Raw genomic sequence first — 24,018 nt, 5'->3', positions numbered from 1 at the left:
TTGGGAGAAATTAATGCTGACCAGATTACATTGAGTGCCAGGTCAGGAGGCAGCGTGGTATGGCAAAAGCTCATCATGAAATGTTTAGGTATATGATGGGTTTTCTGCTGTAGGATTATACCAAGTAGTCAAGTCATAAGTCCTTATTTTTGTAACTTCTGTCCAGCTCGAGTCCAAGTGTCAAGTCTGCCATTCTGATGTGGATATGGTGCAGTTTAAAGTGAAGATGTGGAGGTTTGAGGTGGGGGTGGTGTTTGCCTACAGGGCTAAAGCTGTCGCAATTCACACCCTACTTGAAGATAAGAGTCAAGTTAACATTTTTAACATTAAAGCATGACCAGGTTCTTTCTCTAACCCTGATCAGGTTCAGTAGTTTTAGCTGCCTGACCTTTTCCAGTCAGTACATCGGCTCCTATCCAAGCCTCTGCGACCTTCAGTTACTCATAACACTCTTGTCTGTGTAGGTTTGCTGAGATGTTCAAATGTCTTTGCTGAGGTATTACTCCAGCTCAACCAAGACTTTAACAATACTTAACGTTGCATGCAGAGATCATGTGAAAACCTTTGGGGAAAAAAAAACAGCGTTGGCAGTGAAACACTTCCAGATGGCCTTAATTTTCCTCAGAAGTATAGTGGGTAACTGCAAAATTGTTCCATTTGAACAGTTGGAATTCATGAGAAATACAGCTGATGTATGTAATATATGCTCCTTACTCCACCCACACAATACCAGCGTCTGACTCACTTTTGCAAACGCTAAAGAAGTGATCTACCGGGGCACTCGCTCTCTGTCCCTTGCCTTGTGTCTCTCACATACACGCGCCCCACAGATTTTGAGTACAGTAGTACAATGCATACAGCTGTTGCTCCTGGATGCTAAAAGTAGAGGCAGTTAAAAAATCTCTGCCACAGCATGATGTCATCAGCTGCCGTCCCCACAGACACTGACACTGAGTTGTGTGTCTTTTAAAGATCAGCGTTTCTCTTGAAAACATCCTCAGGGGTTACTTCTGGAGTCTGTTTGAGTCTGTTTGTGTGCAGCGGGGTAGATGACAGATCACTGGTAATCAGTGTGTGCACGAGTGTATGTGTACACACATGCTCAGTAGTCATATACATCAAACAAACACTCTTCCTTCAAGCCATTTCCAGCTATGTATTCTTTGTTGTGCTATGCGAAAGACTGTTGCCTTTTACTGGCATTTTTGCAAATCTTATTTCCATACTGCTTGTTATCTGTCTGCGATGAGCCTCTGCTATGAGTGTTTGCAGATTCTTCTGCAAATGACAAGGTGGAATTTTCAGCTTCTTCGGTAAAGCTCAGTTTAAGGAGTTGTTAGATAATCAAACAATGTGTCATAGTCTCAACCATCTAAATTCAGACAGAGGAAGAGCTGAGATCAGAGGAATTTGAATCCTTTAGGCTACAAGTAAGTCGGGTTCTTAAAACAATCTGTGTCGTTGCTGGCTCTCAAGGTGATTGCAGTGGACAGACAGCTCTGTCAAGAATGGGGCATGAGGACAATACACTTATGGACTCAGCGTGTTTCAGAAATATACTTCCTGAGGTCAGAGTCAAGACTGAATGAAAAGCTTTGAGACAAAAACATGACTTTTCACTTTTAATACTCTAGTGTGGTTCATTTGGTATACTATCCTCCTGGATTGACTTTTTCGAAACAAAAATGAAGCCTTATGGACTTCCAGTTTTTATGATGTCATCCTGCATCATCAGCGCTACATACTTGGACCCACTTGGGGAAATAAAATTTTGGTGACTGACAGCAACTTATGCAGCATTTCACTGCGCGTTATGTGTTTATCTCCGGTGTCACAATGAGCTCACAGAGGAAAAACCATGAACATTAATAATCCAGACTGCAGCTGGATGCTGTATTTCATAAATAATGACTAACAGGTGGAAACAGGACTTAAAAAAAAAAAAAGTAGTAAAAACACACCTGTTTTAACTCCTTTCCACTTGCTGATTGGTCGGGGGGAAATTCCCACACTTGCGGTGAAGTAAGTGCATACATGTTACCATGGCTACCAAATAATCTTGTAGGGGTAGAGCTCACCATACAAGTGAAGAAGATAATTATGAGACTCTAAAAAACCCCAGATCCTCTCAGAGAGCTATCAACGATCCAAAATCAACAGTTCTAAAAAAGCAGGTGTTCACGAGAAAATAGCAAACAAGCCGGCACCAATGAGCCCTCTATGACTGCGCAGCAAGTCAAGAATGCTCTCTAGGATGTAAGATGTCCTATGGACTGATGAAACAAAAATCAACCTCTATCAAAATGATGGAAGGAACAGCTCATGACCCAAAGCCACCACCTCATCTGTCAAACATGGCGGTGGTTCTGTTATGGCTCGGGCTTGTATGGCCGCCAGTGGAGCTGGCACCTTGGCATTTATTGATAATCTCACTGCTGAGGAAGCAGCGGGATGAATGCAGAGGTATACAGGAGTAGGAGGAGGAGCAATTCCAAACATACAGCCAAAGCAACCCAAGAGCCTTTCAGGGTGAAGAGGTCGAAGATCCTCAACTGGACGAGTCGATCACCTGATCTCAATCTGACTGAGCAACGCTCCGACTGCTGAAGACCAGACTGAAGTCAGAGAGACCCCACAACCAGCAAGAGCGGAAGGTGACTGCAGTGAAGGCCAGGGAGATACAAAGTCTCTGCTAATGCTATTGTAGTCATTGACTACAAAGGCCTTTACACTAGATATTAAATATGATGATTTTGTTGTGTATCTGTCCAATTACTTTTGAACCTGTAAATATTGGGCGCTATGGGTTAAAAGTGCTTTATCTCGAACACAGTTCTTTTTAGATTAATGTAAAACTGCTCAAATTAAAGCTGATATTTGGCACTTTAATGAAGAATCCATTATTTTATGTCAAAATGAATGTGCTGTGGTTTCGACAGCTATTACGCCAGCCCAAACCTACTGAAACAAATGAGCAAATGAGTTCATTTGAACCAAACCATGCAAGTTAGATGTTAAGAGAACCCAGTGACCATCACAATATGGTCTTAACCAGTCTGGAAGACATCAACAGGAAACAGACCTTTTAAGATACAGACTTGACTGAATAGAAAAGGACTCAAACCTTGTTTTCCCCACGCGGCTTATCTTGTTTTTCGTGCACTATGATGCAACAAGTATAAATTGTCTCTCCATTGACATTTCTGTCAGTCTGCCACTGTTTCAACAGGGCAAGTAGAATAAGTTAATTATTATGTCTAATTGCATTTGATGGCTCAGCTGTGGGAATATCAAATCAAATTAAGATAGGTCTACTCAGTGTTCTTTTCCATGGCACACAGTTTGCCTTTAGCTATGCTTTTTAGGATCTGTCTTTTGTCTTGGTCTCCATCTTTCTCAACATCCCTCCCAGCTGTACTACGCCTTCGCTTTGTAGCCTATCCTCCTCTCTCTCTCTCTTTCTCTCTTATCAACCACCCACACTTTCTTTTTCTTTTCTTTCCAATTTTGGATCTCATTCTCTCTTTTAATTTCTTTTTCCCTTTTTACTTTTGCTCCCTCATCTTGAAACTTTTCACCCGCGACTCTTAATAAATAGTTTTTCCTTTAGCTCTGTGGCAGCTGATAATGCACCAGAAAATGTATTACCCTCTAAATGGGACAAAAATAAATAAAAGCTGTTAATCCAATCACTATGATTAATGGCATTTTTTTCTGATGATGATGTAACTGGCAGGTTTTTAAGCATTATGACTGTAGCTTTTTCAAAAAATATTAAACCTGTATGACAATATGAGTCTTACTTATTTTTTTTATCACATTCAGAGGTTCAACATTTTAAATTTTGGTTGGTTAGGATATTTTCCAGCAGTCATTGCAGTAACACTTCATTTTGTGTTCTCTTTTATTTCTCTGTCTCATCTTATCCTCTTCTTCTGTTCTCCCCTCTTCCTCCTCATCTTCTTCTCCCTCCCCATGTGTCCCTCTGTCTGTCCTGTGAAAAAAACATAAGCCCGTCTGTCACTCTTTGAGTCAGTCTTTGTTCTGTCAGAAGCTATCCCAGAGATAAGTGTGACTGATCGCTGCAGGCCCAGGCAGACAGACAGTGTATAATTGAGTGATAGGGACTAATGTAAGTGAATGGCTTAGAGCCGACTGTGATCAACAGCAGCGGCAGAAGCTCAGGCACCCAGGGAGGCTTCCTGTTAGGCCCTCAGTAATACTAGCAACAGCCACCCAGATTACAATCTGGTGACTACCTAGATACGTTTGTGTGTACGTGCATGTGTGTGTGCCACTCAGGTTATCTTCTTTTTGTCTTCTTTCCATCCTTGCTGTCTTTTCTGCTCTGCTTCATGCCTCTGTTTACCACTCTACCTTCATTTCTCCTCCCTCAACACACCTTTTCTCTTCTCTCTCTCTCTCTCTCTCTTCCCCTCCCTCCCCCCTCTCTCTCTCTTTTCATCCCTGCTATCCCAGCTCTTTAATTAACATGACATGCTGTGAAGTGAGATACTAAATAATGCAAGCTTTTCCAGTGACATTGAGTCAGCCGGAGTGATTAGTGGCCACACACAAACACATGCACATACACACACCAAAACAGATGCCCTTCTTTATCAGTCATCTGCCTTTACCCATATTATTTTTTCAGCTAAAAATTCAGGCTTTATTAGACAACTATGCAGATGAAGTGCTCTGCTGAGAATAGAGTACCAGTGTGCATTATAATAGCACTAGCACTTATCCTATAGTTTCCAGTAAGACATAAGACTAAATATAGTGGTTAAAAACATATTTCTTTTAAAAACTGAAAAAGAACTAAAGTAACAACAACCGTTTTTAGGAAAATCAAAAAAAAAAAAAAAAAAAAATGGTAATGGCCCCTTTAAAACTAAGAAAAAATTTAAACTAATATCCAAAATAAAAGAAAAAAATACAATTGTAATCACCCTGGGTTGTGGGTAGATACACTAGGAATCTGAATATTATGACTTTTCATACTGTATTGCTGTGTTCCCGTGTCCACTGTAGTAGTGTAAATCACAGCGCTGAGGACTTCATTTGTGCAGGGAGAGATCTAGGTTATCCCAAAGCAATTGTTTCGGACCAAACCAAGTGGAAAATCCAGTGTGGGTTTAGTTGTTTGCTGCCTTGGCTGCAGGGATGCTAAGAGCTGCGGGTTCCAGCGTTCTTCTACCCCCACCCCCCTTGTCTTTTTTTAATCAGATGGCTTGTTCAGGAGTGGGGAGGATTAAGACTGCTGCTGCCACTGCTGATGACTCTGTCCAGTTTTGGAAAGCGCACAAACACATGCACACACGCACGACACAGGAGCGCACAGCTGCAAGCGAGCGAGCGAGCACCCGCGCACACACACACACACGCAAATTTTTACTGTATGCAAGCGATTTAGCGCAGGCTCAGTCAGCATTGATATATACATGCATGCACAGACACTACAGAGGTATCAACATATGCATGAGCTACCCCAGATGCATGCACATACAGTACAGACCTACACAGTCATTCACGCAAAAACGCACATTACACATCGAAACATGGTATCTCTCTCTCTCTCTCCTGCCTCCGCTCGCTTTCAGTGTCTCTCACTCAACACTGTCAGCTTCTGGACAGCAGCAGTGATCTGCCATGTCTCATTGTGTCACGTGATTTGAGCAGTGAGATTTCTGACACACAGACTGACGCCTGTCTCTTCTAATGCCAGACACTCACACCAGGCACTGCAGATGGCAGAGAGACTGATACATAGACAGACAGAGGGACAGGGAGAGAGAAAGGAAAATGGTGATTTGAGCAAATGAATATTTAAAATACTTAGGAAACTAAATTCTGCAAAAAGAAAGTAACAGGTGTGCGTAAGGGACAAAGATGGGGGAGTAAAAGGAGGAGAGGACCACAGGGAGAAGCAGAGAGAGTCTAAGGAAGGAAGTGAGCTAAGGATGAAAGGATAGAGACATTGAGCTGTATGTTGATCCAACACTGTGTGCAACATAGTCAGTAGACACCAGTCAGTCTCCTCCCACTTTAATCTCCCCTTCATCCATCAATCCCTCACTCCATCCTTCCACCCTTCCATCTTAAAGCCATTCATTCCTCTTCATCAATCTGAAATCATGCCATTTTGACGCACATTTGGAAGAAATCCGGTATTGAAGTGCGGCCTGCTTTGTAGATTGTATAACGGATAAAAACTAAAGCAAGAGAAATTGAGGCCATCGCTTACGTGAGAGATAAAAAACAACAAAAAAAAAACAAAACAAAAAAAAGAACTGTAGCAGCCGACTGATATTTCAGTACTAAACGTTTGCCATAAGTTGAAATTCATCAGCTACTTTGTGAACTCTCACACACGCACACACCAAAACACACCTCCGGCAATGAGTGTATGGTCTTAATGAAGCGAGAAGAGGAGAGGCAGCTGCATAACCGGAGTGTTAGAGGCCTAGAGGGAACTCACACACTTCAAGTCTGTGTGTGTGTGTGTGTGTGTGTGTGTGTGTGTGTGTGTGTGTGTGTGTGTGTGTTTGAGTGCGCACACAGACTATATAATATCTGAAACTCCCTTAATTTGGACTTTGGAAAGATGCTAATGACTACATTTTTCTTCTCCCCCACTCTTCTTTCTCTCTGCAGGTTGTGAGGGCCTGTTTCTATCGTCCTGTTGTACAGTGAGGCAGTGAGCTCACGGTGGATACAGCATGCATGTGTCGACATATCCCATGATGCACTCTGCCAGTTCAGGCCTGCTCCTCCTCAGCTTCCTCTTCCTCGCTGATGCTGACTGTGAGTCCTTTCACACTCCGACACAAACACTTCACACACAGAGAGGCACGCACACCCACACACAGATGTGTACATGCATAAAAAGAAAGTGTTAAATTATACACTACATATCCTTTGAGTACACATACTGTTTGCCATAGACACATACACAAACATGGAAGGAATGACCTCGTTTCCTTTTACACGTCACTCCTGATATCACATCCCTACAGTACGTGTGTTGATCTGTATGTGTGTGTATGAGTGTGTGTTAGGTAGCAGGTTTGATACAAGGCCAGCTGTTTTTGTCCATCCCAGTATTACTTGGCATGGATAGACAGACCACATATGGTAAATCTGATAATTTCCCCACTGGTTGTGTGATTGTGTTCACACTGTGTGTGTGTGTGTGTGTGTGTGTGTGTGTGTGTGTGTGTGTGTGTGTGTGTGTGAGAGACAGAGAGAGAGAGAGATCTCTGACTGTGGCTAGTCCAATGTATGTGTATATGTATTTCTCAGTGAGTAAGATTTGAATTTCTTGCATTTATTCATAAAGAAGAGACTTCAAAGATTAATTGTTGAACAACATAATTGCAGAATTATTTTCTATTGATTGACTAAGCAATTAAATTACCAATCATTCCAGCCCGAGTTTTAGTCATATTAGGGATGTCATGTTTACATGTGCGTAGTTTAACAAATAACTTTGTTAAACTACAACAACCTCAGATAAAACAACGAAAAATCTTCCATTAAGACAAAAAACACGCTAATATTCTCACTCAGCCACACATCCTCATGTGATTCTAACGTTATCCACTTTTTGATCATCTGTGTCTGTCAAGTATCTCTTCAGCTTCTCAACATACGAAACACTTTTTCTGTAATGGCCGACTTAACTTACATAAATTTGGCTTCTCCATCGTATCACCTTTATAAGTGGGACTCTACAGTGACAGGCAATAGTCAGTTCATCCTACATTTAACAAGTGCCATACTTTCTTTTTTTTCAGCATACAGACCATCACTACATTGTTTATCAGACATTTTAATTTTTCTGGCTACCTACCATTTGACTCAAGCTGAAGAGAATGATCAGAAACTTAGAGTACATTGTTTCCTCAGCTACCATATTCAGTTTGTCCAGGTGTCTGAAACCAGTATGATCTTTACACGTGCATATAAATGAATGAGTCAGAATAAACCATTACTGGGATGCTAGTGTTCTCAAAGATTCTTAGTATTAGTGTCTACCTGTGTAAGAGAAAGTCTTGGCCCTGCATGACTTCCCAGTCAACTCGCCAGATTGACGATCAGCAGTGAAGATCTGAATCTCATAACAGTGTTGACGAAACAGCCTGTTTTGGGTTGAGACGAAGGATAAAAGATATGAAGACAGAAGGAGAGTGAGCGAGGACTAAAAGGTGGGACAGACAGAAAGGGAATAATAGAGGAGAAAGATAAGGAATGGAGAATGAAGTTGGACGAGCTCTCCATGCACACTGTTAAATATCTGGGATAATGGTGTTTAGTAGAATTTTCATTTACATTTGCTTTAGAAGTGCTTCTTCCATATGTGTTCATGTGTTATGGTTAAAAAAAAGCAGATAAAACACGCAGCATTCAGTACAGTGTGGTGTGTTTGCTGGAAAGAAAATGCACTGTCACCCCAAGCTAATGGTTGTGGGATGCTGAACATATATCATCACCACCCTGTAACACACACACACACACACACAGATGCATGCATGCACGCAAGCATACGAGCACACAAGCATAGGCTTGAGGGAGCCATTCCCACCCTGCAATGTTTTAAAAGTCACACAGAGCCCAGTAAAAGCACACACATCCACAAACCACTCTTGTATTCCTTTCAGCCTCCTGCCCTCTTGTCCCCTGTGTAAGTTCCAGGGTCGACCAGTGAAGGCCCAGTCATCCATCAAAACGATGATGCTCCCAGACTTCCTCTGTGAGGGTTGGGGGAGCAGCACCAATATAACGAGGATGGAAAAGATTCGTAGTTTGTCTCCTCTGTCTATATTTTTCTTTTTTCCCCTGCCTTCGTCTCATTGGCCGTGACTTTCTCCATTGCTCTTTTCTCGCTCGCTCTCTGCCTGTTCCCGGCACATCCATATAATCTGGTGAGAAAGGAGGGACAGAGGGCTTGAGGGGGGGAAAGGGAGGAAAGGCTGTTCTTTTCTCTTTTTATCTCATTGTGTATGACGTGCAATGCCTCTTTTAATATCAACAGTGGGGACTCAGAGATTTGAATGTTGAGGATTCAAACAGAGGCTGCTGGGATGCTGACATCTTTGCCTCTCATCACATGTCTGCGTGTGGTGAAATGATAAATGCACTCTGAAAAATTGCTTTCAGTTTCTTGATGGCAAATGAATGGAATACATTTTAAGCATAACAGTGTGTTACAAAATTGAGGTTACATTTAGGTTTACTCCTCTGTGCCAGCGCAGTGGCATCATTTTTATTAAACTTTAGAAATACCATAAACACACACACAAGTTCCACACATACACACACTAGTGGACTGAGGGTATTAAGATGCAATCAGATGGAACAGTATCCCATGTGCATAGTTGGAAACCTTGCATGACACTGCACCGTATGTGCATTCTGCACACAACCACTGGTGTAACAATACAAGCAGGGCACCGAGCTTTGCGTGTGTGTGTTTTTTTCAGATTCTCTCTTTTACTCTCTTTTTCTCTCCGCCTGCTTCTCGCCACCATTTTTGTTTCTCAGTGAGCTTGTGTGCGCGTGCGTGCATATGACATCTATCTGGTGGATTAAGAGTAATGCCCTGATCCTGTCGCAAACTAGGCCACTGCTCCATGTACGCAGTGAGATGCCCTGCGCAGGAAGCTGCATCTCTCCACATGTCATTCAGGGCAACGGGAAACAATGCAACAACAGGGTTTTTTTCTGCTGACCCTCGTTTGCCCCAAAACCAACAAGCTGTCGTCCTTCCCCTGGCAGCTTGAATGTAACAATGAAAATTCCAGCTGAAATACAACTCCTTGTGTGTGTAGCAGAACTCAACAAAACGTCTGCTTCTTCACAGGCTACAGTCGGGGAGGCATTGCTGAGTTGCAGCCCAGTGCTTTAGTGAGCACACTGTGTATTTTCAAACCAAGCAAGAGTGGTTTAGGATTCTGTCGGCTCTTGGTAACGTGAAACTCTTAACCCTCAGCTTGTATCACATCATTTATGGGTTGTAAAAGCTGTGCATTTCCAAGCTTGATGTAAAAAAAACAAACAAAAAAAAAACAAAAAACAGGGGTATCAATAAAAACTCAACCAGTTTTTCTCAATTACTGAAAATGTGACCTTTTCATATATGACATAGTAGGCCTGTATTCATTGGAAACACAGAACTTACTCGTGTGGTGACTGATTGATCTGTCAACATTTGACCGTATTGCCAGCACTCCCATGGCCTTCAGGCTGACTGGAATCCGAAAGGTGGTTGGGTCAATCTACCACAATGACAGCTGTGCAACTTTTGCTTACTTTGGGACGGACCGCACCGGACGTCAACAGCTTAGACAGGAGCCCTCTCTGGTTACTGTCAAGTATTTCATTCAGCTTTCCCTCAGGTGCTAAGTTCAAGGGTCTGAGGTGCCTTCCACCACACACTGCAGACTTTTGAGCCTAGATTTGTTTTTGTCCTTTTGGTTTTTTTTAAATGTTGGTTTTAGTTCTCAAATTGTGCCAGCTAATTTATAATTTACAAAACACATTCTTTTAGTGTTATTTACCTATAGCTCAGGTTTTAGTATATTTAGGGCTAACTGCAATGTGCAGTGTACTGTGTGACAGGCCCTATATCTGCATACAAATCTATAGACAAAGTATAGCTTCTGTTTTAGATTTAATGCATTTGATTTCCTATGAAAAGATGTCACGGTTTTGTTGTTTCATTGGGTCACACTAAGAACATAAGAAGGCAGAGAACCTGCAATACATGTAATACCATTTATCAAAGATCTTTGAGCTCAGGCATATGAGTAAGGATTTGTGTTCAGTGGCACGTGCATATATACGTGTCCTTGTGAGTATGTTTGTACTTGTCTATTTTATATGTATATATATATATGCAAACATGTGTAGTGCTTAGGGTGGACAAGAGATTAGATCGTGATAAGTATCTAGTTTCGTGCAAGCTTCATAGCTCTTTGTAACTGATGGATGAGGCCCTATCAGGATTCACTGGAATGAGATAAAGGGGCAGAGTCTCAAAGGTTAAAGGTTTCTGCCCTTGGGGATTAGTTAGGGGTGTGAAACAGAATCAGTTATTTTCTTAGATGGATTGTGTTTCTTTTCTGTGATTGATTGGTATTGCCTGACTCATTGAAAGTGCTAAGAAAAGGCTGGATCCCTGTTCACATTATTGCCCATAACCACAGTATGAAATGTCAAAATGTCAACATCTGCTCTTGGCAGTTTATGAAAGCGGCACTGAGTAATTTCTCCTGTGCACTGGGTAGTGATGATCAAATGGCCAAAGCCCTCCAGTGTTACACTGGACAACATACTGGTTAACTCTTTAGAGATCATTTCAGCATTATCTTTTTTTTTTTTTTTCCCATGACATGTGGTTTTTGTGAGGATTAAATAAATGAGATATTATGTATGAGCTTTAGAGGTGCAGGAGGAGACCTGACAATATTTGTACCCTGGTGGTGTACAGCTTTTATTAGTTCAAATATATAAAAGGTTCACTTTCCCTACTTCCAGGGTCATGCCAGGAAACATCATCAAATTTCATGCTGAAGAAAATGAATTTAGCAAGTTCTTTCTGCTGTTAAACTAATAAATGGGTCATTTTTTACCCTTAAGACATTGGGAGGGTTAACTCGCTTAGACAGCGCTTATTTAAAATCGGAGGGAAAAAAAATCTGTTTTGACACTGCAGAAAAGACTACAGTGATGTCGAGTAAGCAATACAAGAAATGAGGATAACTCTAATCACGCTGAAATTGTCCTTTAATTTCCTTATTTTTAATTAACGAGCCACTTATGAACTTAACTAATTTCAGTCATTATCTGAATAATTCATGGTATATTCTCTGGAATAATTTATTGTATTGTATTAAAATTCAGCTCCAGTGATGACGTGCCAGCTCATGCTCATCAAGAATATGACATTAAACCTTAAAAATGAAGCACCTCATTTAAATGCTTGATGACCTCTTTCCATCAACTCCAGTGCAAATATCTCTCCGCAGAAGGTGACAGAAATGGGTCACATCGCAAACATTTTCAAGTCATATGCGCACAAAATTAAAATGCCAATCACAGTCATGTTATTATTTTAACCATTTACTGCTGGTACTGGCATCAGGAGTAGTCGGCTGTTAATATTCTGGTTAGAGGGCATAACATACACCTTTGTGTCACTAGCCTCATACTCAGATTTGCAGCACAGTGACCCTTTGGTCCCTCAATAAGTTCTCCATCATTATCTATTAACGTCAGTCCATGAGTGAGACGGATTGGGCTGAGAGAAGGACTTTCCATGTTGATGAGAAGGAAAATGAAGCTGTTCTGCTGCCGAGGCTCCTCAGCGTCCTGCATCACTGGCCCACAGCAGAGAGGCTATTAGCAGCTAGCATAGCTGTGCACCCATCCATGATTAACAGGATCTGACTGGCGTTAGCTTAGCATCAGCTCAGCAGGTGCACCCGTCTGTGAGGAGGACTGGATAGCCTTAGCTTAGCTGTAGTGTAGCTGATCACTGGTCTGTGAGTAATGCGCTGCAACCCGCACTGAGAAAACCCTCTGTTCATATTTATGGGAAGCCAGCTCTGACCCAGTAAAGTTGTGTACCCAGTGGGTAGCCCATGTGTTTTTAATGACCTGTGCATAAAAGAAGACCCTATTTGATTAAATCCTCGCCTTGTGTTTCTAACAAATTAACCCTGATTAACTCACCACCAGTCAGACCCTGGGGCGGCAGTGGTGGGTAAGTGTCATGCTAATTGGACATGCATTGCCATCAGCAGTAAAATTGTACTTTATCTTATACTATTCCATCAGTGTAAAAAAGATATTGTTGAAATGATGCTTGGCGACATCAGCTGAAAGTTTACCGAAACACTGCAGATCTATATGCCACAGTGAAGTGCTTTAATTCACAAAAATAAAATATCTAATAGTCCAGATTTGGTTTAGAGGATGCCCAGATGGACGGACACTTAAACTTTATGAAACTTGAGTAACATCTTATCTTTAATGTGAAGTTTCATCAAAGGTTGGGGCAGATAATTGTGTATAATTAAATTTTCTATGTTGAAGTAGCCCATTTTGCCAAATGTTTTCCAATTAACACTTGTGTGTACTGCAGAAGGATGATAGCTGTCTCTCTGTGTTTATTGGCCCCAGTAATCCAATTTCATTTCCAGGACGAAAGCGAGCAGCTGATAATTTGCTCTTAATGTGTTGGTTTGATGTTAATGTGTTTTAAGTTATGGCTCTGGCCAGCTGCCCACCCACTCTTGAGGCTGACTATCATGGCCCTGGCTCAGGCCCTGATATTGGCCTCGTTTCTCAACTTGTCTAACAAGCCTGACTCACTTCTCATTTGGGGAGTCATCAGCTAACCACCCACCACTACATTCAACACTATACAGCTGGATCTTTCCCTGGCAAGGACTGTAAATTGCTCATTACATGCCTAACTATCAACATGAACAAATACAAACACACAGAGACAGACAGACACAGGAAAATGTGAGGTGCAGACACAGATGCTTTTATCAACATACAGATCAGCCTTTTCAGATGTGATCAAAACTTCCAACGCACTGACACAAGTAGTCACAAAAGCTATTCATGCGCACAAACACGTGTCCACACAAACCCAGGATCATTATGAACGTGTCCGAGGGGGATGCGCCTGATATCGATCTGATCAGGAAGTTCAATAACCATTTATCCCCTTCCTCCTCTGAGGGATCATTCACTGTTCAACCTGTGAGCAGAAATAGCCAAGCATTCAGCTCAAACACACACACACACACACACACACACACACAGGATTAGCTACCGTTAATGTCTGGGCTTCCCCATCTGTTCCTTTTAGCAAAAACTATTGTCTTTTCCGAATGAAAGCTCAGCTTTCTCATTCGTTGATTTTATAGTTCTTTGGTAATGCAGCATCTGTTTCACAGTTTGTTACTTTGTTACCTGCAGAATCAAGCAGAGTGGGGCTGTGGAGTCCACTGCTTTTTGCTGATTTGATGTGTTTGGATAGGCCTGCTTCATGCTTTATTTCGCATCAGATCAGCTAAAGTGATTGAGGGGACACCAGATGAGGCCCGAGGGCACACAAATGACAACATTTTGCAGAGTATTGGAAAAGATTTGTAGAAATGAGTTCAGATCACCAAGCAGAGTGCCCCCCAAAATAAATTACACAAAGGTCTAGGTTAATTTTTATTTCATATAATGAAGAACAGATTCATTCTCATTAGCTCATTAAGTTCATTTAATCATGAAAAAAATTCTTCAGTTCTCTGAATCTACATTTTCATCAAATATGGGATCGCAAGGATGAAACACACATTTCCCTCATACATGTGTGTTGCTCAACACAAATTTATGAATCTCTCAGTGCCATAAAGAGCATTAAAGCCCAAAGTTTTTCACACCTTCAGAGCTCTGCTTTCACAACCTGAGACGTACATCTTTCCTGGTGAGTTCCCTCTGTTTGCCCTCCCATATATGTTCTCTCTATTCTGAGATTTATACCATTACCCAATCTTAATACAGTATATTCGTAAATCATTTTCCCTTAGGGTTTATGCTAACATCTGTTCTTACAAACACGATCTCTCTTGCTGTGTCCCTCTAGGTTAAGACAGCATCTGCCAGCTACAGTATGTCCCTGTAGTCTCCTACACAGTGCCATTAGCTTCATTTAGTCTTCCTATTTGTCTTTTCAAAGTGCTACTCCACTGAACCTCCATCACCCTATTACAGTTTATAGGTTCATAAAGGGAGTTAAACCAAAAATGGTGTTGCGTGTTTCAACAACAGAAAATGAGTTAAGTGGTTGGGAGAGAAGCACAGCAGTATGTTATCAGTCCAGTTTTTGCCTGATTATCAGATGTCGTGTTTTTATTTTAGAGCTCCATCCTTCTGTGCTGCTTCTTCTATGTCTTCGATTTTAAATACCAAAAAGACATCAGTATGATCTTCCAAAATTTATAAAGCATCTTCAGCTGTGACTCGAAAGTGGTTCAGAGAGTGGAGCTGACTTTATAATCCCTGCCATCTGTTGTGTAGATCAGATCCCACTGTATGGCGACCTTTATGTAGGCCAGTCTCTGTCCACCCCACACAAACACACACACACACACACACACACACACACATACACTCCAAGAGGGGAAAGATTTGCCACCATCTAATTCCATCTAAATCCCTCTCTGCAGACCCAGCTAGTGGTTTCCCCTCACTTCCATCTTGGGTCATATTAAGGAAGAAGAGGAAGGCTGTCAGGAGTGCTTGGCGACAGGCACGAGCACCGAAGCCTTGTGCTCCTGATTAGACTAGACTAGAAGTTCTTCTGTGAATTTGAAGTCCATCATAATTTTTTGATTTTATATCCATGAAATAATGAACCTGCTGGCTTCCCTTCCTACAACTACAAATATTGAAGTGCCCCTTTGAGTTTTAACCCCCCTGCCTCCACTCTCCACCCCCACATCAAACCAAATGTCAGTGCTTAATCCAACCAAGCAGCATGACCAAAAGACCCTGATGATCTTGGCAAAAGACAGAACAATTAGGACACAGAGAGGGAGCAATGAAGAGAAACGAGGAGAGAAGGAGGAGGAGAACAGGGAGGATGATTTTTGGAAGGGGGTGGGGGGGGGGGGGGGGGGGGGGTAGTTGAGAGAGGGGAGCAGAGGGGAAAAGAGAAAGAGGATGAGAGCTCATAAAGACAGGGGAGGAGAGAGATAAGAGAGAAGAGGAATCGCGAGAGTGAGTTGGGAGAAGTGCAGAGCATACGGTTGCCCCCCCCCCCCCTCCTCATTAAGTCAGTCAGTGTGACAGGAAGACTTATGTAACACCCCAGAGATGGAGGGAGGAGATGGAGAAAGAGTAACAAGGAGGAGGATGAAAGAGGGAGCAAGGGGAGCAGCAGCTGTGAAGAGAGAGATGGGGGGGGGGGGTCAGTGGCAAAGAATTAGGAGTGGGGCAGAGAGATAAAGGGGCAAAATCTGAGAAAGCAAGAGCCTAAGACAATTAAACAGCAGATATATGAACAGGGAGACTGGGGCTAGAGCGATAAAGAGAAGGAGGGGGAAAAGATAAAAAAGCAATTGAAAGATCTACCGTGCCTTTTAGTATGGTTCTGCTGGCTTTACACTTTTCATTTGTTTTGTGGGGGAGAGATTAGCAAGAGGATTAAGAGAGCGATTCTCCCACTCCTCATTCTTTCTGGCTCCCTCTCTCTCGCTCAGTCTTTCTCTTTCTCACATGGGCAGACGCACATTTGCTCAGTCACTCATGCAACACGTACAGTATGACGGCATGCATGTACGAACTGCGTGCATGCAGAAATGAACATGTTAGAGTTAAAACTGAAGATTATTTTTATTGTTTATTGATCTGACAACTATTTTGATTAATCAATTCGTCCTTTAGTAAGAAGGATGTCAGGAAAATAGTGACAAATTTCCATCACAGTCTCCCAGAGCTGGTTGTGATGTCAACAAGCAACAATACAAAAGCAGGGGAAGAAAAGGGTTAATCAATTATGACAATTCCTCTGTTGACTAATCATTTAATTGACAAATTGTTTCAGCACAAATATATATTCATGCACTCACACAAATACATTCTCCCATACGCATACATGCGCATACTCTGTGTATTTGTAGGTAAACTGGCATATGCAAGGATGAAAAGTGAGCAGATACATATGCGCGCACACTCTCACTCGCACACACACACACACACACACACGCACACACACACACTCTGTTGTATCCAGTCATTGAGGTAGATATGGCTGTGGGCCAGTGAGGTGTAGAGGTGATTGGGCAGCTTGGGGCTCTCTGACCACGTTTGCCAGTACATCTGGCTTGTTCTCTCTCTATTTCACCCACCCTGTCTCCCCCCGTTTCTCTCTCTCTCTTTCTCTCTCTCTCTCTCTCGAATCCACCTCCTGCTCATCTACCTCTCTCCCTTCACTTCTGTTGTTCAAGCTTTTTCTCTTCCTTACCCATTCTGCTCTCCATCTGTCTCTCTCACTCATTCTCTTTATCTCACTCGGGCTTCTGTTCTGCTGTCCCCACTCTTTCAGCACACTCCCTCTCTTTTTCTCTCCTTCCCTGAAAAGCTTAGCTTCTCTCCCTCCCTCCTTTTAAACAGCAAAAAGCAATTTCTCTCCCTTTGTCAGGGCGGTTGGCGGTAAGCCCTTAAGTAGGGATTTTCTGGTTTGGCTGGAATGCCATTAGGCGAGCTAGCAGTGACGTGCCATGACTGACGTGCCGAATCTTTTTGATGTCATGATGTCACAATCCAGCGGAGGCTATGGTTATGATATTGTTGGCGTCCCCGGAGCGAGGGGTTTTAGTGGTCATGTCAGGAGTAAGTCTTCATAAATCCTTTATGGCACAGAAATATTAAGCTTCTTTGGAGGTACAGGGACAGAGGGAAAAACATGGTGGAACGTGCACACACGTGTACAGAAAAAAAGACGCACACACAGACACAGAGCCACTCACATGCACAACTGCACTGAAAGACAGATATAGGTGCATGCATACTCCAAGATCACAGTCCACACACAAATCCACACAAAACTTGCCACAACGTTCAGCGGTGTTCTGATCTGTTTGAATTTGGGTTTTTGAGAACAAGTGACTGCATCGTCCCTCCCCTTTTTCATTTAAACTGCTCACACACACCGAACACACACGCACACATCTGGCATCCCCCTCGCCCACACTCTGTTTTTAGTACAGCAGTGTTACAGATGTGTGAATGCAACATAATAGTAGAGTATTAAGTGGTATTCTTGGGCTTAAGTGCATTTACAGTAGAAAATCACAATAATCCATCACAAAAATGTCTACATGTACAGTATGTGAAGAATCATTAATACAGTATTGATGGTGCTGTGTTATCCTATAGAGCATTGTGTAACCCATCCATCAACACTTCTGCATCTCTTATGCTTTTTACTGGTAAACACACACACAAACAGACACATCCAAACACACACACACACACACACACACACACACACACACAGGGATACTGGTTTGAACTTCACTTAACTCTTCAATTGTTACTTTCATTACAGCACCCCCCAGATTCACACGAACCCCAGAAGATCAAACAGGAGTCCAAGGCGGAGTGGCTTCCTTTGTCTGCCAGGCCACGGGGGATCCACAGCCCAAGATTGTCTGGAATAAAAAAGGCAAAAAAGTCAGCAACCAGAGATTCGAGGTATGCTGCTGAGATACTGATTAAAGAACTCATAACCTTGTACTTGCACTGATTTCTTTTCATCCCAGAAAATGTCCCACAACAGAGGCCACAATAGAGGTTCATGTAACGCAGTGGTGTCACAGCAGCATGGCTGCTGCTATTGCTGTCACCTCTCATCATTGTTTTTCCTCCTATTATTTTCTTTATAGGCCTTTCTCACAGCAGACATTTTGACTTGAAGCTGACTTGAGCTGAAACAATTGGTAGACAATTAGCCAATCAACTGAGAGTTAGAAGAGAAGATCGATACCAGTCTCTGTCCATTAAATATGAAGGTGGAGCCAGCCAAACAAGATACTTGAGAGGTGCAGGTAGACTTTTTTTTTTTATCCTCTGGGCAGAGCCAGACCAGCTGTTGACATGCTTTCAGTCACCTGCTGTTTGCTGTAGCTTCATTTTTTCATTTTGGCATTTTATAGATCAAACAGTCAATGAATGCAGAAAATATTCAACAGATTAACTAATAAATGAAATAAAAGCTTTAAATGGCTCCTCGTCAGGGTGGCCAGCTTCAGAGCTCTGGTAAAGTGCGTGCAGATTCAGTGGAACTGCCTTAATGAAACAGAGCCATCATTACTGTTGTTAGTTACACCTGTGCTCTTCCTTTGGTAACAAACCAGAGTGCCTGCTGTGGGACGGGTGTATTGTTTCTACTGTCATTATTGCAATGAAAGTTGACATTTAAGCCAATAATGAGGGTTGTGTTTTGTTTTGGGTACAACAGACAGCCCCTTTCTTGGATTACATGAATACCACCAACTACCATTTTGCATATAAAGCCAAAATTGCTTTGTTAAAGATTTGATCAGTTTACCTGCTTTTCTCTGTTTGTACTCAAAGGTTATACAACCATGTGAAATGCTGTCTACTCCAACCCTTTCATATGTCAGATGATGCCTTGGGCTACAATATATGAGATTCTTATATGATCAGCCTTATTAGTTTCCCGAAGGCTCTAACCTTTGATTTATTTCCCCACCTTACCAGTCACTCTTTGATGGAGATGTTGAACCAGCCTCTCTCCTAGCCAGTCAGTGTCACTCTGAGCTCAGGGTGCTTTTCCACTTTAATAAGCCGAGTCTCCTCCCAGGTTTAAGTTCATCTTGGTGTCTCCCTGTTTGTGATTAAATCACTCGGGGAGATATTTTATTTTTAATCCACCCAGTATACGCTCTGACGACCAACTGTATATTTCCCTCTGCTGTCCTGTCCATCAGGAGTTGTTGTGGGATTTCTTTTTATTGGATTTCAGTCAGCAGAAACCTTCTCAGAATTCTGAATCCAGATCTACTACATGCATGTATTAAACTTACGCAAGAGCATTTATAATGTACAATCCGGTACTTCTGAAAGATCAAAAGTTATTACATATCCTTTCTATGAAAAAGACATTAGCCATAATCAAGGACAACTGTAGTCCTAACAATCCTCATCAATGGATCGCTTGTGTGGTGCTGCCTGAAATTAATTTGATGTGTACAGTCATTGATCCTAGACTGTGGCTCCAGGTATGCCTAGTGGCTAAGGATTAAACCTGACCGGTGCTGTCATTTTTCCCAGGCTCTACTCCGTCAGCTTCCCTCAGTAAATTAAAACCTAGGAAAAGACCTTCACAAATTTTATCTCTGAAAATTACTGTTTGTCACTGAGCTGCAAACAATGTTGGAGGTAAAATTAAAACCAAACAACAACACCAGTAAGGGTGCAGTGCTTCAGGTGAACATCTGAACAAGCCTGCTGCTAGTATACCTGTACCGCAGTGCAATACAGCTTGGTGAACATAGAGGAGGTAACATAAATATGTAGTATGATATAGTATATACCACAAAATTTTAGCCACTTCTATATCTTTTTCCCCACAAACAGGTAATAGAGTTTGACGACGGGTCCGGCTCAGTCCTGAGGATCCAGCCACTGAGGACCCCCAGAGACGAGGCTATTTACGAATGTCACGCCTCCAACTCTGCAGGAGAGATCACTGCCTCCACCAGACTAAGTGTGCTACGAGGTCAGTGTGAACACACACGCAAGCTATGTTTCCTTCTAACTGTCAAGCACAGTTCAAAAGACAGTTACATGAATTCATAATGCTTTATTTTAACACCCTTTATTTAGCCTTTATGATATATATACAGTTAATACATTCTTTGTAACACAGCATCATGAGTTTGTAGATAGATATAAGGGTATTTTTCATGAACTATAACTGCACCTGTGAGGCATCTGGGACTGGTCAGTGAACAGATAATGACTGATTGAGACATTTATATGTAACACGGTTGTAATCATATAATACATGTTGTCATATTTTATATGAATGGTGTTCTGTAGTTATATATTATATTTATGGATTATATGGTGAAGAATAAACCTTTAAGGTCAACATGTCTTCATGAGTTTATGGCTGTTTTAACACGCTGTGAGAACTTGCTCATGTGTAATCATTCATATTATTTTGCTATGTTATACCATCTTATCAATCATTTATTGGCGGTTTACTCTACATAGGAGCAGCAATAATTGTTAATAATTGTTTACAAATTGTTGACATACCTATAAGTGAGTTATAACCCCTTTATTAACTTTTTATACACTTACAGTATGCCTGTGTGTGCGCGCACACACACACACACACAATTTTTAAATGCCTAATGGGGGCAGGGGGTTTCTTATAGAAAGAAATACTGTGTGTAAAGGTCCAGTAAATTAACATCAGCGACCAGCTCCTCACACGGTCAGACTGGTGAAGTTTAGCTCGTCTCACTCTGTTTAGCTCGGCTCGTAGGATGCTCTTTTTTTCCTGATGTAGATATATATAAATATGCAAGTGTAAGCTTGGGTCCACGGCAGTTGATGGTTTTGTTAGTGTTAGCAAGAGTCCATTAATGCAGATAGTGATGTTAGTGTTAGTGGAGTCCATTAGGAGAACATTATGTACCGGTAGTTTGAAGCTCAAGAGTGTCTTAGTGAGTGAAGCTGCTCGAGTGTGGATAATCACTTCTCCTGCCTTTACAGTACATGCTCATGGGGAAAGGACGTGCAGCCTATTGTTGTACCATCTCATCTCTCTCTCTCTCTCTCTCTCTCTCTCTCTCTCTCTCTCTCTCTCTCTCTCTCTCTCTCTCTCTCTCTCTCTCTCTCTCTCATTCCCTCTTGACTTTCTCCTCGCTCTCTTCTCTTTCTCTCTCATTTGTGTTTTTGTCTCCCCCAAGTTTATTCTCTCCCTTACTTTCTCTTGTTTCACTCGCTTTCTTTCTCTCCATCATTCTATACACTTCCCTCCTTTTCTCTGTCTCACTCTCCTCTCTGTCTCTCCACATACTCTTAGGTCCACTACACAGCAGCCTCTAAATTATTCACATCAGACCACTCTTTGCATCTTCTGTGCTGTTCCGCTCCATCCATCCAGAATTTTTCCCTGTCTCACATGGTTGTCTTCGCGCGCGTGTGTGTGTGTGTGTGTGTGTGTGTGGATGTGTGTATGTATGTCTCTCTGTGTGGATGTGTCATTGTGTGTGCATGCAAACAGGCTCAGTTGCGCGTGTAAATTTGTATACGCTCCTGCTTATGTCTCTGCATCTATTTTTGATTTTTCCTGCGTCGCTTGATGGAAGCTCCTGTCTGCTTGTCTCCAATCTTTCTTCTTTATCAAGAACACAACCACTCCTGCACACACACAGACACACACACACACACACAAATCTATCCTCAATCTAAGAAAGTCTTTATGTCATGATTAGCCTCTTTCTACTCCTCTAAGGAGTCATTGTGTTGTGGATGAATAAGAAGCCACCTGGGAGCAGCTAATAGCCCCTGATAGACTGTCAGTCCAAATGTCAGTTGCAAAGTACACACACACACATACATGCGCACCCACACAAACACACACATTGGTTCTCATGCATACACACACAGTCCTGTCAGTCATGTCTCCTTGTCTCCCCTGGCTCTGTAAAGACACAGCTCCAGTGACTGACTGACTGACTGACTGACTGTCTGACAGCAGGGATCCGGTGTTAAGGTCAGCCGGCTTAATTACTGTGGATTAGAACCAGGCTAATTGAAATCTTGGCTTCCAGTAAACGGCCGTGATTGGCAATGGCTGAAATAATAATGAACTTGAGAGCAATTATGTGCAGTAGGATCCAGTGTACAGTCAGGTACTGTATAATTCATGAAGTTGAAACTGTGTCTGTTTGAATGAATCAGAACGGGGCTTGAACAAAGCATTTGGGTCCAAAAAATAAAGTTGTAAATTGGAAATATAAAGTTGTAAAGATCTAACTAATTCACATCCTTAAATTTGTGGCGCAATTTCTGACATACGTAAGTATGTGCTAAGACCTGGTAACATTCACATTCCTACAGTGAAAGGAAAAGAGGGTCAGATGATCAGGCAGGTTGTAAACAAACCCACAGTTCCGCCAGCTCATTTAAACCAAATAAAAATGAGTTCAACAGAGTTCAGCAGAAATGTTGGTAGCATAAGTGTGGTGGGTCAAATTTAAACCAGAAACTGGGTCTGTAAACTGTTTTAGATAATTACAACAGACATTTTGGATGGTAATTTTACCATTCCCCTTCGTTTTATCTTCCAAATAAGTTTGGCCCAGCTGGGGCCAGCTGCTTGTTGTTTCTCACCTCATCTGACTTCTCATAGAGACGTCACTATGTTCTTAAATCTCAAAGCGCTAAACTTAGTCCCAACAATGTTATTATTACTGAAGAATTAAAAAAAGAAAAAAAAGAAGAGGATCAAAACAAAGAAAGTAAAACCTCGGCTGCCTATCTATATACAAGTTAACTGGTGGATAGATAAACATTAGGTATAGCTCACATCGGCCTGCTCACAAATACAGTTCTGACAAAAGATTGTGCACTTTATTAATTATTATACAAATTCAACAAGACACAAAGTCAACTGTGGCCTCACAAAGGAGATCAGCAACAGCCATCAACACTGCTCTGACAGTTTTAAGAAATAAGTAACATAAGAATCAAAGTTTATTGCAGGACTATTGCATTGGATTGCAATATATTAGACCGGTTTAAATTTTATTATATCTATCTCTTGTAGTGTTTATCCCCTGGGTCAGTCCTGAATGACATGAACAGGTTTGTTTGCAGTTGCACACATTACACTTGGGCTTCTAATACAGCAGCCAGCTTATGCTTTAGTTCCCATGATTGTAAGACCAGACTTAAACTTACAGTCTTCCAGATTTACAGATGACAAACCCAGAGAGCATGTGTGTGTCGATTTCATTTTGGGCCTCATATAAAGAGGACAGTGTTCGCACAGTGGTTCCCATGATTGTGAGACCGGGATTTTTATGAGCTGTGAAATTATTTGGATCACTCACAGTGGAAACACTGAAGTGGGAGCACGTCCAAATGAAACAGTGGGGTGTGCGGAGGGCTCCGTCAACAAGGGAGTGTAGGGTTACGCATCTGCTCTGACCTCAGGGGGTTCTTAACTGTTACTGTTCAGCAATACAGTCTCACATACACACACACACACATGCACGCATACAAACACACAAACATACACATGCGAGAGCAGCTTTGTCCCAAACACACTTTGGTGTTGCTTACACCTGTCCCCATGATGGATGGTGGAAGGCTAGTTATGTGCACGTGTTAACACGTTTGTGTTTGTGTGTGTGTGTGTGTGTGTGTGTGTGTGTGTGTGTGTGTGTGTGT

General features: G+C 42.0%; 1 protein-coding gene across 7 annotated transcripts in view; it reads left to right on the top strand.

Moving 5' to 3' along the window:
• Positions 1–24,018, top strand: part of ptprdb (protein tyrosine phosphatase receptor type Db) — a 145,153-nt gene that overhangs the window by 74,940 nt on the left and 46,195 nt on the right. For all 7 annotated transcript variants that reach the window (XM_071503787.1, XM_071503780.1, XM_071503779.1 and 4 more), the window contains 3 exons: positions 6,658–6,807; positions 18,128–18,273; positions 20,182–20,323. In XM_071503787.1, the coding sequence (XP_071359888.1) occupies positions 6,723–6,807; positions 18,128–18,273; positions 20,182–20,323 (373 nt within the window). In that variant the 5' untranslated portion in view covers positions 6,658–6,722. The remainder of the gene's footprint in view (positions 1–6,657; positions 6,808–18,127; positions 18,274–20,181; positions 20,324–24,018) is intronic.

This window comes from Trachinotus anak, unplaced genomic scaffold, assembly GCF_046630095.1.
Source record: "Trachinotus anak isolate AG129_WGS33_773 ecotype Australia unplaced genomic scaffold, CSIRO_AGI_Tana_v1 ptg000019l, whole genome shotgun sequence".
NCBI classification, from domain to species: Eukaryota; Metazoa; Chordata; class Actinopteri; order Carangiformes; family Carangidae; genus Trachinotus; species Trachinotus anak.
This window is presented reverse-complemented; position numbering and strand designations above follow the sequence as displayed.